A 17,177-nucleotide genomic window follows, 5' to 3' on the forward strand; every position below is an offset into this window, starting at 1 on the left:
CACCTTTTCTTATGCCTTTCTATTTTTCTGTGTGAGTGGTTTGAATTCAGCTGCTGGAGTGTATGTTCTGAGAACACCAGCCAGATTGTAGGTGTCTTGTGATCTTTTTTGTCAATGAGGTAGCGGTATTATGTTTTTTTTTATACAAGATGTTGGTGTTTTCTCTGTTTTCTCGCTGCTCTGCCAATTCCACTGCTGCCTTATTGTCCATCTTTTTTGCTCTGAGGCTCTTCCTGTGTTCCTCTTAAAAATTAAAAGTATGGTTAAATTAAAAGTGTGTCACATTAGTCCACTGTAGCTGTAAGCAACTAGAAACATTGAATGCAACTTCTAAATGCCTGCGTAATGCATTTTGCGCCAAAATTAGCCCAGGAAAAAAAGGGCCGCAATAAATTTTTCATTAGCAATACACACGTTTTATTTGTGATTTCTGGCTTCTTCTTTTTTTTTTAAATGACTATTCTTAGATCTTAGATATTTTGCTCCAGAAACCATGACAATGGTCTTTCAGATGTTCAAAAACTGAAATAGATTAGATTAATGAAGTTTCTATCATTGCATGGCTAGGCATGATGAGACAGCAAAGCTATACTCATTAATCTTTTAAGACTCTTCCACTGTCATCCCAGGGGAAAAGCCTAGTTGACTTTAGCTTCCTGAACTGTCAGTGGAGGAAGGATGTAAGCTTCCCACTGACATGAAGGGACTAGATAGACTGCCATCCTTGTTTCTTTGTTACTTCTTTTTCAGTCCTTCAACTTTCTCTTTTCCTTCAACCCCTCTCTTTCTCCTAATCCTGCTCGAAATCTAAATGCAAACTGTCACAGACCTGAAAGCAGGATCTGTAGCATAGCATTGCTGTTATTTGTCCTTCCCATTGTAGTTAACAACATATTGTCCTGCAGAAGAAAAGCAAAATGTTTTACAGTGTAAACTTGAGAAGTTCCTGCAGTCTGAACTAATTACAGGTCTTGTTTTCCATTGTTGCTAGTTAGAATATTAAGAAAACAACTTTTTTCTGTACCATAACCAAACATACCAAATTCTGATTCTTCATTGTTTTTTGCACAATAAATGTGCCATCCAACGGAGGCTCTGAGATACCACCAGATTTAAATATCATACTGGGAATCTAAGATATAACGTATAAGCATAAGATCAAGTGTTGGTGTTTTTATTAAACTCAAAGTTAACAGGCTTTCATCTTCATGTATATGGTCATTTATCATTTCAGACCTGTATTTGAACTGTTTGATGAGAAATGGGTGAAACTGGAGCCTTTTGTGATCCTTTTAACCCCCCGATGTAAGACTTCTGACCTAACAGTATACTTTCTAGGACATGAGCAATACGTATCATAATATATCATTTGCTGTGAGCGTTTATATTCCATTTATTCTCCTTTTGTGAAAACACTGTATTTGTGGTGTTGAATCATGATGGCATCATCCATATCAAATTAAACTGTGACATTATGAATCATTTAACTCATAAAAACCATTAGGTAACTAGATGGTTTATTATATCTAGACAAAACAGTTTTTGTATCTGAAGGTTCATCTTCATTTTGTATCATCAAAGTATTAAAAAAAAACAGATGCACCTGAAATAAACCCATAATTGGCGTCAGTAATAGGCATTTGACAGGCTAATAGTTTAATTCTGTGAATTATTTTTGCACTGGTCAGGGCTGAGCTGCAGCGATGCTTTAGTTATTTTTTTATTTTAGTCGAAGTATCTTCAAACACGCCACAGATGCGACTAGAGATTTGGCCTCTCTGTTCTCGGGTGTCTTTGGGAGCAGAACTTTTATGTGGGATGCTGTAGCTGTTGTCTTCTTTGTTTCGTTCCCGGCAGCCACCAACACTCCTTTGTGGTTTGGACAACCCACTCTCTCCTCGCTGCCTGTCCGACTTACCACCTGACGGGGTAAATGTACCAGTACATTGCCTGTGCTGTGTGTCAGTGTGATTGTGACCGCTGTTTAAGCCCTGCCAGTTTCTCAGCGTTTAGTGGTGGTGTTTCACAAATTCCTGCTAGACTCGATCCATGATCATCTCTCTCTAAACTGTACCTTCATACCGATCCCATCCTCTCTCATCGTTCGTTTTCTAAATGGTGCTGTATTTGAGCATTAAACGTTAAGATGTGTGATGTAATAGACCTTAAGCATGTGTAGCCTAGATCATAGAGCTTCACCTTACCTCTTGTGGTAGTAGCAGTCTAAATGTTTTTGTGCTTATTTTGTCTTTGTTGTTGATTGTATCCTCATTGATCACCCTACCAGCTCCTCAAATCTTGTACAGCATGTGAAAGGAATGACAATTAAATTCCACCTGACCTTCTCTTAATTATTATCCATCCTATATCCCAAATGTCTTTTGCCTAAAGTCCTGAATAAAAAGACTGCAGTTGACTGTTGTCGGCTGAAGTCTTGGTGTGGTGTGTTCAAGTGCAAAGATGTGAGGCAACTTGAGGTGGCACAAAACGTTTGATCAGTGAGCCTTTGTTGGCTTTGAGGTCGGCTCGGAGTATCGGAGCCCTAAAGTGAAGTTTCTTTGAGAAGAAAATAGAAAGGAAGTTTCCATCCCACAATTCCTTCAATAAAGTGGCCATGTAACGTTTTCTTTCCGTAAGACTAAACATGGTCAAATTGAATAACTTTCTCTGTTATTTAACCTCAGTGACTTTTCTAACTATATTATGCAGTCTAAGACGTGGTAACATGTCTATGGTGTTTACTTTTCACACCCCCAAGTGACCTTAAACAATTGTGACTCACAACTTTGCAAATAAACATGATTATGCATTTTGAGCATGATGTTCCTTTTAGTTTTCTTTTTTTTTGTATTCTGCAAGAAGAACGAGAAAACAACTCCCAGCATTCTCATTTACTCTGTAAAGTTCATCAGTCATTGTGCAATAGTTATTTTAATGAAAATTCTTAAAAGCTGGACAGTTTCCTATTAATGTGCACATAGTGAACATGAGAGGGTCCACTCCATTTTTCTGTTTAGAAACAAAGTCGACTAAAGCAAAGGGTTCTGCTGCTCCTACATACCTGATTTGTTCCCCACTAATATAAAAATGCTAATAGAAGCAGGTAGAAATAACATAGAAATCCTTTAAATCATTAAACTGGCAGATAATTGATTCAGCCATTAGTGCAATCTTATTCGGAGCCTTTATGCCCAAATTTCTGTCTACATGTAATGACACTAATTTAATGTCAAATCTCCTAAATCCATTTTAAAATTGTTTTCAAAGAAGGATCTTGCACACTTTCTCTTTCTCAGTTATATATTTATTATACCGTCAAAATGACTGCTCTTCTTTTCTGTTTCAAATAGAATTCACAATACTGAGTGGCTCACTTATAAATGTTTTTGATATGGTCTGATATCGTAAAAAAAATATTTTTTTTATGGGAGCTTCTCAGTATTGAGGACGTTCTTTATTGTTGGCATGTACAGATGAGTGACAGTTTAAAGGAAAAAACAGCACAAACCTCCTAGTCTCTGGAACCATCTCCATTCTCTCATATGTGTTCAGTTAAAACACATCATTTTCATTTTTATCAAACCATTCAGTGACCTTGCCTGTCCTGTATGAACAGATATGCATTTGTTATGTTTCTCCAGTCATTCATTTAGGTTTTTCCTTTGATTTTTCACCCATCTGTATGTCCTCCTGCACATTTTCACATTTGTCCCCCTTTCTTTTTAGTGTCCCTGTCATTATGAGTAAGGAAGAGAAAGAGGATTGTTTTCAGTGGAAGTAAAATAAGTTTTGAATATCAGATTATTAGCCTAAACCTGCCACTTTAATGAACAAGTTCATTTCAAATGCATGAAAGACACGTGGCTTTAACAATAGCCTGCCAAACATTTTAATTGCATTTAAAAGCTATGTTTTATTTAGAAATGTTGAACAATATCCCCTAAAGGCACAGGGGACATTCGCTTACAAATGATAAAACCACTCTGTTAACTGCAAAAAATCAAGTGTTCATCCACGCAAGTACTTAGAATACTTCATTATATAAATAGTCCACCCAAAAACCATTAGTCTTCTACATCTGACAAGCTCTGCCTGCTCATGGGCCAGTTTGAAGACACAAATTTACTCCTATGCTGAGCCAGACATTTTTGTAAAAGAATATTTTATCAAAACCAGGCCAACCTTCATCTAAAAAGTCTGGGATGCCACATTCATTGACTATATAGTCATCTCTATATATTGCATGGAAAATAGTTGTAATATTTTAAGCTCGGTTTTCATTCAGTGTTTGAAAATTAAGATATTTTGTGTCGTAGGCCTTCTCTATGTGCATTACCTCTTACTAAAAACAGAGTCAGACAAGTCATTCATTTTAACTTCATCTTACTTTAAAAAATACTGACCTGCCTCAACCCAAACTACTCCTGCTTTTCTATAAATGCTGTAAGAGGACTTGTTTCACATTATTTTAACAGATTATACACTGAGGTCAGCTGTTTGTTTATAGAGTCAACAAACTCACTTTTGAAAGAAGGTTCAACCGAGCTTGGCATAAAAGTCAAAGCAGTTTGTTTATGATGCAACCTTTTAGAGACAGATATGCTATTTGATAGATGACAAGTGCTTGGTTGATTTTGTTGATCCACAGACTCTGTATTCTACCCAAATGAGCTTCAGTCTCTAATTGTCAGTTTTGTCAGAACAAATTTTACTCCTATCCCCAGAGTATTCCCTTTGGGGCTCTGAGTCACGCTTGCCATTTTTCCATGTTCATTCTGTGTGGAGCAGTTAAGGACTTTGCATTACATTTTAGTCAGACTGTCCTAGAGCACAGGAATCATAAGAATTGGACTATACAGATGAAAAGCACTAATATATCACGTTCCCACAGAGAAGGTTTTTTTTTTTCCTTCGGCTTTTAGAGACCCAAAGAGTTTTGTTACAGTGTGGCATCTCCGGATTATAAATCAATTACACATTCTGAAATTAAGTTTCATTCACTTCAATCATCATTAGCAGTGTTTTGTCTTGAGTTATTCTGGTTTCTTCCAGAGTTCTGAAAATTGAGTTGTATTGAGGATTCATATTTTAGTCACAGTTTTTCTGAAAACAAATGATCTTTTCGATGCTGTGCAGCCCATTTTAAAATTCTTTAATTTAATTTTGTGTCCTGATTTAACTCAGAGATGATACATTACATAGCTCTGTTGTTTATTTAAGGAAGCAGAAGCAAGCTTTCACATCCATCAGTGTCCTGCTTAAGTCAAAACACTACATGTAAAAATCAAACCAATAAGCCTCCACAATAATTTTAATGCATTGCAAAATGTTCTAATAAAGCAAAACCTAAAGTTGTTTCGCTTTCACCTTCTTACCTATTTTTGCAAATACTTTAGTTTTATAATACCTTTCTGTGCTGCGCTTTGGGTTTTAAAGCTGCTGGCGGCCCCTGGAGGCCACAATGTTCATCATAACCCAAAATAAAGTAAAACAAAGTGTGGATGGAGCAAACCTGGAAATAAGCAACACTGGTCCTTGGTGTGGTGCAAGAGGAAAGGCTGTGAGGTCATTAAAATTTACTCCAAAATGGAAAGGGTTCATCATCCAAGGAGCATGAATGTGTTCAGTGCGTTTTCTTGGGAAACTGCTCTCTAAATTTGGATATTTGATATTATAGTAGTAAATGGCAGCATTTGTACGCCACTTTTATCCAAAGGGCTTTACAATTGGCCTCTTATTCACACACAAACACTCACAACACCGACAGATAAATGGAAATGGTCAGTTGTGGCACTAAACTAAAGGTCAGGGTTTCACTAAAATGGCAGTATAGCAACACAATACATTCATTGTTTTAGAAAAAAGAAAAAAAGAGTTTGTGTGTTTTATACTTCATCAATTAGGGATTTGTTTGCATATTCGCACAACATAAGTTATAGTTTTATTGAGTGTTAGCCTTTGCTATTTCACAATTTACAAGAAAGAGACATTTGACTTCTAAATGGTAAGAGATAAGAGTCACATTCATTACTGATGTTATGGAGTTATCTAATTTATCCTGAGCTCCATCTCCAAGATGTTAATTATTGGCTGGTGCTAATTTCCCACCCTGTTAAAACCCCTGACTGTCCTTAGTAGAGCGGGAGTTTCCCAAAGGCACTTTGGGAAGGGTGGAGTACACATTTGTCTCTTCCCTTGCCACAATTTCCCCAGCTGTTCAGACCTTGCAGAACTGCAACTTCTAGATGACAATTTGTCTAACAATTAGGCTACCACCACGCAATATGTCCTTAAGTAGTGTCACTTTGAAAACTTCTCTGTCCTACTTTTCATAAGCTAAAATTAGATGGAAACACGTGTTTTTGCTACCCGTTTGAAGTAAAAACTTCTTTGCTTTTTCCTAACAGATCCCTCGTGGAGGACGACGACGCTCACATGAAAGTTGCTCTGGGCTATGGTGATATGGGCATCTCTGCCCACCTTCAGGCATCAAAGACAGGAAACACTCGATTTTTCACAAGCAACACACACAGCTCAGTGGTTCTTCAGGTGAGAGTTCAGAGATGTAGCAACAGTGTCCTATGAAGAAGTAGATTGAGTCACATATTGTCTAATCGAGAATTGAATCATGGTGTTTTAGAGATGCTCTGAATAATGTAAGATATATACAAGGGCAGCATGCAGAAAATGATGCAATTTTCTGCAATTTGACAAGTACTCAAAGACTTGGGATGATTCTAAAACTTCACTAAATCGGTTTTTGTAGCTCAGTAATCTTCCACTTTACATTAGGGCAAATGCTGCATATTTATTTAGAGATTTTCATTTAAATGATCTGTTATGGTCATTGAAAATAAAACTCAGTGATTCACTCACTTGTAAACTAGCTTCTACACTGCTGCCACTTTTTTTGAAAAAGAGCTACATCTTCTATACTTCACCCAAAAATTTCAAGGGGTATAAAGTCCCATAAAAATAATATATATCCACAATGCAAATTAATTAAAGGACAGAGGGAAGGAACCTGCCAACATTATTATAGCTGTATACACAATGCATACATTGTACTTATGAGACTGTGCTGACATCACATAGCAGTGTCTACTCCCTTGCCAATAAAAGCTCAGACTGAGCAGTAGTAACCTATTTTCCTAACTGCTCCACTTGTTTGAAAGATCCATTATCACCACTAGCCTAGTACCTGTAGCCACACCTACACACACTGATACAAGCAGAAAGCAAGCGAGAGGGGGGAAGCAGTAATAACCAAGTATAGGATTTTCATGCCTACCTTAACGTCTGTCTGCAAGACTCCAACTCCACCAACACTCTCCAAGTTCACTTCCTAATTGCGTTTCATTTTCATACATTTTGAAAAAGGGATTGATGCTCGACTTATCACTTCAGCAACACACCTTTTAAGCTGTAGCCTACATCTCCTCCAGCGTTGATGCACAGCAGAGTGCTCAGCGCTACGTGCGTGCATGCTGTTACGAACTGATTTCATCCTGCAACTTTTGGAAGGAACCAGTACCGTCGGGAAAGTGTGTGTGTGACTTTTTGAGTTATGATCTGTGACATAATTAGAAGAATACATTTGACTAATAATATAAATTGATCATAACTACACATAGTAGTGATACAATAAAATAAAAATATAAAAAACCCAGATATGATTTATCCATGAAATAGTGCTGATTTATAGAGCAAGACAGTTATTCAGATGTATTCTAATTTTTTAAATTGGATAAAGCTCTATCCAAGTTAATCTATGCCTACTACAAGACTACAAACCGGAAAATGTCTCTGCAGTTTAAAAACCCTCCACATTGCAAAATCCAATCTACGTCAAAGAGCTCATAGCGGGAATTCTAGGATACAATTTAACAACTTGTATAATATTGCAATGATTAATCAGAATAATTTGGGATTTGGTTTCTGTGTAATTTGATATGATATGAAGACTGAGAACAACAAGAATATTATGAAATTATCCCCAAGAATGTAACAAAAAAGCTGTTACTAACAGAATTTAATAAGTACTTGAAGCGACTTACTTTCCACCCAAACATGTATGCATTATAAGCAGTCACCTAACAGTTAACGCACACAGCATCATATTGATACTGAAGAACACAAACCACCCTCTCATGGAAGTGTAGCCACACATTATATCTTCTTTATATCTTTCTATTTTTAGCAACAAAAAGAACAAGAAAACAGCTCCCATGTAGCAGAGAACTAAATAATCCATCAAAATGCCACCGTTAAGGAGAAGCAAGATACTGTATTACAGCATACATTTCCAGTGTGCTCTCAGTGGCTGCTTTAGCACGTCACCACCAATTTGCATTAAGTTACCTAAAGCTGTAGCGGTTGGTGTTGGCATCGCGCTGTTTGCTGCTGCCACAGCAATGGCTGCCCTTCGTCACCAGCCCTCATTTAAAACAAATGGCTGTTGGCTGCTTTTGCTGCACATTAATCTTTTGGTGTCAGAGCACAGTAAGGGGAATGATAATGATCTTTCTATGCCATCTGATCTTACACCCTTTAGCCACAGTTAGTTAGTGGACTCACTCAGTCTTAGTCTCAGTTAGTGGTGTTTTTGAAAGCAGTCTACCCAAATCATACCCGTTGAATATTACAGGAGTTTACTATGTTATAGTAGTATGTTAATAGCATGTTTTCTTGCTTGGGTGCCATTGAGGCTACCTTTTATGACCGTTAGCCATGGCAAATGAAGAGGCAGAGACAAAGGATGCATTTGATCCATTTCCCCATCTAATGCAAAAAGCTTACAGTGTGGTAGTAAATGAAGTAAGTGAAGACATGTAAGAAAAATATGTTGTGAGTACATTCTGTTTTTGGGGGGGATTATAGGATTATTTGTTTTTAAATATCAACAATTTCCCAGAAGAGATTAAAAAAGAAGTGAATCAATCTGTGTAGCCAGAGTCTGATACACTGCAGGCAATGCCTCCATGCTGTACAAATCCATATTATGTTGCTATGCCTACAAAGGGCCAATGTACTGTAGCTGTAGCTCCAAACATTTAATTCTGTTACTTGCCAGACAGTGAAAAAAACAAGTAGGCCCTAATCAGTCAGACAGGCCAAGTAGACCAGAGGACTGTCGTACACCATTTTGTGTCCATGAGCTCACATCTGGCGGGCTGTGGCCAAACACTATTTTGACTGATCTTTACTGAAACATTGAAGTTCAAGTTTGTGATTAGACAGGAAATACAGTTCAACTGAGCCTGGTCTGGACTCTGCAGAGGTCTACTTCTCTCAGCTTGGCTCAGTAACATGCATCTTCCACCTTTCTCTTCTCCTGTTAGGGATTTGACCAGCTGAGGATAGAAGGTTTACTATGTGACGTCACACTGGTGGCTGGGGACGGTGATGAAGCTTTCCCTGTACACCGCGCCATGATGGCCTCCTCCTCCGACTATTTCAAAGCCATGTTCACAGGTGAGTCTGCAAAGCATGACCAGAACATCTGCTCATCTGTGGGTTGCCGTTTCACTGGTACCAGCTACACTGATGTTCCTTTTTTTGTATTGCATTGATTGCTTTATATCTTCTTCCCTCCCGCACTGTATTCTCTAATAAAACATTTTTTATTCATGAACTTTTAATGCTTTAACACAATCGCAGTCATGTCACTGTCATTTTGTCTCCTGAGAAATGACTCAAATTGACCTTGGGCCCATGTCCCTCCAGTAATGTATATGCATAAAGATTTCCATGTTATAAAACCAATCTGGTCATTGTTATGCATTCATGTACATGGTCATTAGTACTTATGATTATAAATGTGACTAGTTGGCCCCTTTGATCTTGTTGGCGCACTGTATGCAGAGGTTGAAGGACCTTGTAGCTCATTTTTAAACATGGCAAACATTTTAGGATGCAAAAAGGTAATAAAACTGAAAATGCATTTGTAATGCATCAGGTTTGTAAGTTAAACTCAAGGAAAATTGGTAACAGATGTTTTAAGTAAAAGTGACCTTACTGCTTTGATCGGACCTTGTATGAAGCTGTAGTCTACTTCAATTAAGGTGTTATTTTTCATGACTAGAGGTAATTTCTTTGCATTACATAGCACATAAGGAGCAGAGAAAGGAATTTAGATGTTAGAACAGTTGGCGGGGTTATTTTGGGTCTCATACTGTATCACTAGTGGATGTAAATTTGAAGATTTGACATTTAAAGTATATGATTAAGATGAAGAAGGTTCTGCAATGAGAACAGAAGAGGAGCTTGTTAAAGTAGGAGTGAGGGGAAACTGGACTTAGAGTGAGGGATAGCTCATTAGTGATAAGGGAGCTGTGTGAGCATAGATGCTGAGCAATGGGATTCTGCCTAACACATTCAAGTCCTTTTAACACTGAAAACATTTCATTGACACACAATAAGACAAATTAAATAATGCATGTTTTGTATTTTTGATATTTTGTTTTGTTTTTAATATTTCTGCGTAATAGAATTTGTTGAGTTATGTAAGCTTTATTCTTCAAATTCTTTTCAAAAATCAAATAAATGTGGCTACTCTCAGGTCTGTCAGTCAAATAAGATTATGTATCAGCTGAACCAAGTGTAAGCATCTCCTCTCTCCTGATGCAGGTGGAATGAAAGAACAGGATTTAATGTGCATCAAGCTTCACGGAGTCAATCGAATAGGCCTGAAGAAAATCATTGACTTTATCTACACAGCCAAGTTGTCACTCAACATGGAGAATCTGCAAGACACACTTGAGGCAGCCAGCTTCTTACAAATTCTCCCTGTGCTGGACTTCTGCAAGGTTTTTCTTATATCTGGGGTAAGTAAGCAGACCCAAAGTTGCCCATAACTCTACACTATACAGCTTCCCTCTAGTCTTCACTAGTTGTACATTTGCTGTTTAACATGTTTAAGGTGACTGGATAAAGTAACTGGATATAATTTTAAATAAATGCTCTGTTTAATTCTAATCAGTCTTTCCCCAAATCTTTTGGCTTTAAACTGCTCTTAATATTCCTGCCAAGTTAGAAGAGGAGGCAAGTACGTACATAAAACATTTGTTGGTTGCTGTTTTTCTGTTAGTAGAAATTGAGAAGAAGTCAGAAGAAATAATTTTTTTTATATATATAATAATTTGAACTCAGTGCTATGAAAATCTGAAAACATGATAAACCTGCTTGGTGAGAAGAGCAACAGTTAACATTTTAAAGAAAAAACAGCAGCAGTCAGTCTGTATGAAGATTTCATTTGTATGTAGAAAGGTTTGAGAAGGTTTTTACTTGTTTTTAGTTTTAAATATGATGCTAAAATGTAACAAACTAAATTGTGTAGAATTATTTTCTTTTATGAATAATTTCTCCAGCCCTTATTGACATCTTAAAATTGCTATTTTATATAATTGCTGTGTATTTTGCCCACAGTTTAAAAATTGAAAGGTGTTAAGTTACATATTGAAATAAAACCGAGAAAAGCAGCAAGTGCTCTTGTACGCCACTTATGTTCTGTGTTAGAGGTGTAGACTATTTGTTAATTTGCCTCTGATTGCAGCATCCTTCAATGCGAAATCACTGATATTTTATAATTAGAAATCACTGTGTCTGAGGAGGCGAGTTTCTCTATACAAGTTGGAAAGATTCAGTCATCCATGTCCTCAGATGTGTTGTCAGTCTTAGTTCAAGCTTTCCAAGATTTTGATTTCTTCTTCCCTGCAGGTTTCTCTTGACAACTGTGTAGAGGTGGGGCGCATTGCCAACACGTATAACCTCACAGAGGTGGACAAATATGTCAACAATTTCATCCTGAAGAACTTCCCTTCGCTGCTGGGCACGGGAGAGTTTGTCAAGCTACCATTTGAAAGGTTGGCTTTTGTACTGTCCAGCAACAGCTTGAAACACTGCACTGAGTTGGACCTGTTCAAGGCTGCTTGCCGCTGGCTACGCTATGAAGACGGTCGTATGGACTATGCCCCAAAGCTCATGAAGAACATCCGTTTTCCCCTAATGAACCCACAAGAGCTCATCAATCACGTGCAGACAGTGGACTTTATGCGCACGGACAACACGTGTGTCAACCTTCTCCTGGAGGCTAGCAACTACCAAATGATGCCCTACATGCAGCCAGTTATGCAGTCAGAACGGACAGCCATCCGCTCAGACAGTGCCCACCTGGTCACCCTGGGTGGTGTTCTGCGTCAGCAGCTAGTTGTGAGTAAAGAGCTGCGTCTTTTTGATGAGAAGGCTCATGAGTGGAAGGCACTGGCACCCATGGATGCACCCCGCTACCAACACGGCATTGCAGTCATCGGCAACTTTCTCTACGTGGTGGGTGGCCAAAGCAACTACGACACCAAAGGCAAGACGGCAGTGGACACCGTGTTCCGGTATGACCCTCGCTACAACAAGTGGATGCAGGTGGCGTGCCTTAATGAGAAACGTACCTTCTTCCACCTCAGTGCGCTCAAGGGACACCTCTACGCTGTTGGTGGAAGGAACGCCGCCGGGGAGCTCGGTGAGTTTATTTTCCTGCTTGTTTGTTTTATCTTTCCTTTTAAGCAACAACAGAAGCCTTTAATTAATTTTGTATGAGATTATACACTTAAATATCAAGGAGCAGTAGGAGAAAGAATGTGCAGTTTATTAAGGCTTTAAGCATACTAATGCTGGTAATCAAGTGTTGTGCCTACACATCATTTGCTGTTTCAACATGTCACATGTGTTAATCTCTGTTTAATTTAATAGATTTTTAAGATGTGCACATTATTATGAACACCTTCACAGTCTAATGTAAATCAGTGTAGAAGCATTTCAACATGTTGTGTGATTTCATCATTTTTGAGGCTGTATTTGGTTGTTATATTTAAATGTTATATATTTTTTCACTTTATAATATAGTACAATCTAATACAATAAAGTCACAGCCTACACCCTTAAGTGTTCATGTTGAGCTGAAGACTTTACTGAGACACAGCTGAAGCTGGGACAGGAACTGCACTAGCAGAGGGGATTAAGTGAAAGGTTGTGTACATTTTGTCAGCGACTATAAAGGTGTCGTACCGGCTCATTTTTAGCCAGTACATGGACATTTGGACTGACTGTTCACCCTGCTGGTAGAAACACTTGAATGGACTGATATATTTATATCTGTTGATTGTAGTTTGGTTGTTGATGCTGAGTAACCAATGTGGAATCTCTGCAGCCGTAACTGTGGACCACAGAGAGGTGCCACCCAGTACTTAAATTCAGCTAACTGCAGCGGACAGAGATGGAGGCCACTGTGTGAGCAGTCTTCTCTGCTGGGTTATAATTAGACCAAAGAACACGGCCCTGGTTCACTGCCCGTCTACACAACTGTCTTTTTCACTTTACGTTCCACTGCCCTTTCACTGCATTTGGTTTGGCCTTGATGTGCCCAGCCCTGGCATTATATCTGTTTACTCTGGGTAGGTCATATGGGTGTGATTTTGTTGTTTGTCTAAAATGCCCAGATTATAAAAGAAAAGCATAACGACGTCAAGATGGATATTTACAGGAGGAAGCTTTCAATCTTGTGCACTTTGCTTTTTTCTTCTTTTTTTTTTTTGTCGTTTTTCTTTTTGGTTACGTAGGCAGACTCCATGGCCAGTAGGCTTGGTTTCGTTCATGACAAAAATATATTTTGGAGAAAACTGATGTGACTGAACGACGGGTCCCATTTTTAAGATGCCATTCCTCATTATGATATCTTAAGATTTGTAGGCGGGGGTTGTTGATGCATACTTTAACTTTAAAAAACCATTTTCAGTGTCACAAACATTTGACAGTTATTCAAGATTGTTGATTTTGTAAATTATATTTGTCTGCACAGTAGTGGAAAGATATTTTAATGTAAAAGAAAAGCTGCATTTCAGAATATATAAACTTGCTTTTAATGATCTTCTAGGCTTAAATAGGCTCTTTTTAGGACCTGCTCCACTGAAGAAAGATTTACAGAAAATGTAAGGCCTCCAAGTCAGTAGTCTTCAGTGTGTTTTGGCTTGCAGTCCTTTCAAACAAAGCAAAATCTAAAGCAAAAGAGTTGGATGTTATTCTTCTTTCATTTCCTGTTAATAATCTGAGATTATTGCGGTCAATCACACTCCACAAACCATTTACAGTATCTATCAATCCCATCACAGGGTCTCGACCTCCATGCTCTAGGTCAGAGCAGTATGCTGCATAGTAATTATTACCAGATGTCACATTTGCAGCTCTATTACATTTCAGTGAACAACCTGCAGGGAGAGAAAATCATGCTAAATAGGAATGTGACCTTTTCAGGTGATCATAGGAAAATCAGATCTTTCTATTTAAATTAGTGTACCCATAAGTAAAATTAGTGAAGATATCGGCCTTTGGTTTATGTTGGTAAATCAGCATTCAGAGTTCATACATACACACAAGTCAGTTTATCTTTATTTATTAAAAGATTTTGAATATAGATGGCCCTGCTCTGTATTCAGTTTAAATGTGTTTTACTTCTGCTCAGTACATCCATTGTTTTCTAATGAGATTGCACTACTTCCACTGAGTGGCTGCAGGATTCTTTTTTTTTTTTTTTTTTTTTGCACTGCTCAAGGTCACTTTGATGATGGCTGTTGAGCAAGCAGAGTAAGGTATTTATTTTCCCCACTGAGATTTCCCCAGCCGGCCCAGGGAAGGCTCAAGGCTTACTGCCGTATTTCAGAACCAGTATGAACTTTATTTTAAAGTTTACCTTTAGACCTTTTTAAAAAGTGCAAAGTTTTATTCATGGTCTTCAGCTGAGGCGACTTATTGTCTCTGGCCACCGTAAATCAGTTCACCAACTACTTTTCCAATAGCTGCAAGATTTTTTTTGTCTAATATCTCCACTCTGCTTTGTGACATGCAAAAATACAGTATCTTTTGCATGGAGAGGAGTCTTCCCTCAGCTGGAAAGACAACGTATCTATGGCCCATAATGCTCTGGTAAAATGTACACTCCTCCTTATGTTTGACGATGGTGTTTGATACAAAGGCTACAAAGCACACTTTTTAATTCTAACACTTCTTCAAGGCTCTTTGAGGTGAAGACTCCTAAGTCTACATCACTCCTGCGGGTTATCCAACTTGCTCTGGACCACCAATCTGCTCACCAATCGCTCACCTATGAGCATCTCTCGTGAATCCCAGAGTCACAGTTCCTCTTTCTCACAGATTTTGTAGAACCATCCTGAGGGGCCTTACAATAAAGGATCCTACAATCTCCCTATTTCCTGTGCAGTCAGTGCTGGTGGGACTGTGGGGATGTGTACTCTGTATTTAAATCTGTGTTTTGGCTCCCACGCTGAGACCCTCGAAGGCCTCATTTGCTGCTGTTTGTCCTCCTTAGTTGTGTCTTGACCTACTTTCTACTAATACGTTCTTCTTCTTTTTTTCTTCTTCATCTTTTTCTTCAAGCTACTGTGGAGTGCTACAACCCAAGGACAAATGAATGGACATATGTTGCCAAAATGAATGAGCCACATTATGGCCATGCTGGGACGGTGTATGGCGGTTATATGTATATTTCAGGTAAGTGACTCCGGGGAACTTAAGTAAGTTAGTTTGTAACCAGTCCAAATACAGAGGGATATGTGTAATGTAATGTAATGTAATGTTTTGTGAATGTGTATTGAGGTTTAAAAATAGATTTTATGTCTTGCAGTCATAATTGAAGTGAATTTCTGTGCATTGTGATTTCTAAATAGATCGTTTTTTCTCTTCCTTCCCAAGCATTTAATGGCTCAATACATCTTATAACATTCAAGGCCATAAAATGTATTCTGGGTTTACCTCATCTGACACCTTTTCCCCGACTCCACTGCATGTCTCGTACAGCGCCATGAGTCACTGAGAGAACTGTCTGTGTGTGTTTTTGTTCATGTTTTTTTTTGTGATTGACACACTCATTAGTTTGCTGCAGGTTGGTGGGATCACACTGAGGTTTTTGAGAGTTTTTAGTGAGTCAGTAATAAGATTTCTAACAGTATGCTGATGCTGGGTTTGTATCTTTTGAACAAATGATTCCTCAAACACTTGATTTATCTGAGCACGCAGGTGAAGTTAGTTAAAGTCTGGTGAGGGTTCAGTGCTCCACCAGAGGCTGGACGCTGAGATCGGGCCTTTGGGCAGTTACTGCTTGCTCTTGAGGTGTCACGTCAATACGTGTTCACTTCACAGGATTGAAAACAAATCCTGCGTTATGGAGATGAGCCCTAGTTTCTCAGTGTGACTAATCCACAGCGGTTCTACAAAGGAAGGGGTGAGGGAGGGGTGGAAGGGAAATTGGGAAGGATGGAGCAAACTAGAGGACTGAAGCCTGTGTAGGAGGTGTAACACTGAAGAGCCTGTGTTAATCCCTCCTGGCCGTGGGTACTGTCATCGTTCTACAACGCATGAACATAAACAGTGTTCAGAAACCTGAAAAAAGGAGATCACTGGATATTTCCAATAGTGCAGATTTTTTCCTACAGTTGGTAATCCGTACCCTCAATGTCACAGCTGAACAACAGTCACACGACCAAGTTATTTCTAAACACATGTACGGTATTTAGTGTCAAAGCAGTCCGAGCTTGATCAAGTAAAATCTGGGATCACAAAAGAACAACAAATTACCAAAGTCAGAATTTCAACCAATTTGCAAGAGGTTTAAAGTGTATTGGTATTGGGGGATAGGCTTAGTCTCTACAGTCTTGGTGAATTAACATATATTAACATTAACAACATTAATATCTTGGCACTAGTCACATACTGTACGCGCAAACTGGGAGGCTTTAGCAAATGAAAATAAAAAAAAATAAAAAAAGCAGAAATGCAAATACAAAACCAACTAAAACAAAAAAACCTAACATATTAAAATGAACAACTGCTATAGAGCTTTGATATAATGACATTACTGTGTGGATATTGAGCTGCTAGTTCCTTATTCCGTTACTGAAGATCATGCAACCATTTGAGGTGGGAAGTTCCCTTTTGTGTTCCTTCTATAAAAAGGAGACTGAAGCCACTTCTCATTCATTCCTCATTTACAAAAATATGATCGTCATTTTAGATGCTGACTTTAGAATATAAAAGTTACTGTATCTGTTGGACAAATATTACATTTACAAACATGTTTCCCTTTTTAACAAATTCACTAACAATGACCACGCCAT

The 17,177-nt window shown here is 38.3% G+C and overlaps 1 protein-coding gene across 6 annotated transcripts in view; it reads left to right on the top strand.

Annotated features, from left to right (window-relative positions):
• The window catches only part of klhl13 (kelch-like family member 13), a 34,525-nt gene that overhangs the window by 13,737 nt on the left and 3,611 nt on the right, over positions 1 to 17,177 (top strand). For 3 of the 6 annotated variants that reach the window (XM_035666531.1, XM_035666532.1, XM_035666530.1), the window contains 6 exons: positions 1,858 to 1,929; positions 6,408 to 6,549; positions 9,342 to 9,474; positions 10,630 to 10,826; positions 11,719 to 12,514; positions 15,442 to 15,555. In XM_035666531.1, the coding sequence (XP_035522424.1) occupies positions 1,858 to 1,929; positions 6,408 to 6,549; positions 9,342 to 9,474; positions 10,630 to 10,826; positions 11,719 to 12,514; positions 15,442 to 15,555 (1,454 nt within the window). The remainder of the gene's footprint in view (positions 1 to 1,857; positions 1,930 to 6,407; positions 6,550 to 9,341; positions 9,475 to 10,629; positions 10,827 to 11,718; positions 12,515 to 15,441; positions 15,556 to 17,177) is intronic. The other 3 variants (XM_035666535.1, XM_035666536.1, XM_035666533.1) reach the window with 1 other exon arrangement.

Source organism: Morone saxatilis, unplaced genomic scaffold (assembly GCF_004916995.1).
Source record: "Morone saxatilis isolate NCDOM2014 unplaced genomic scaffold, NCSU_SB_2.0 Contig20, whole genome shotgun sequence".
In the NCBI taxonomy this organism is placed as follows: domain Eukaryota; kingdom Metazoa; phylum Chordata; class Actinopteri; family Moronidae; genus Morone; species Morone saxatilis.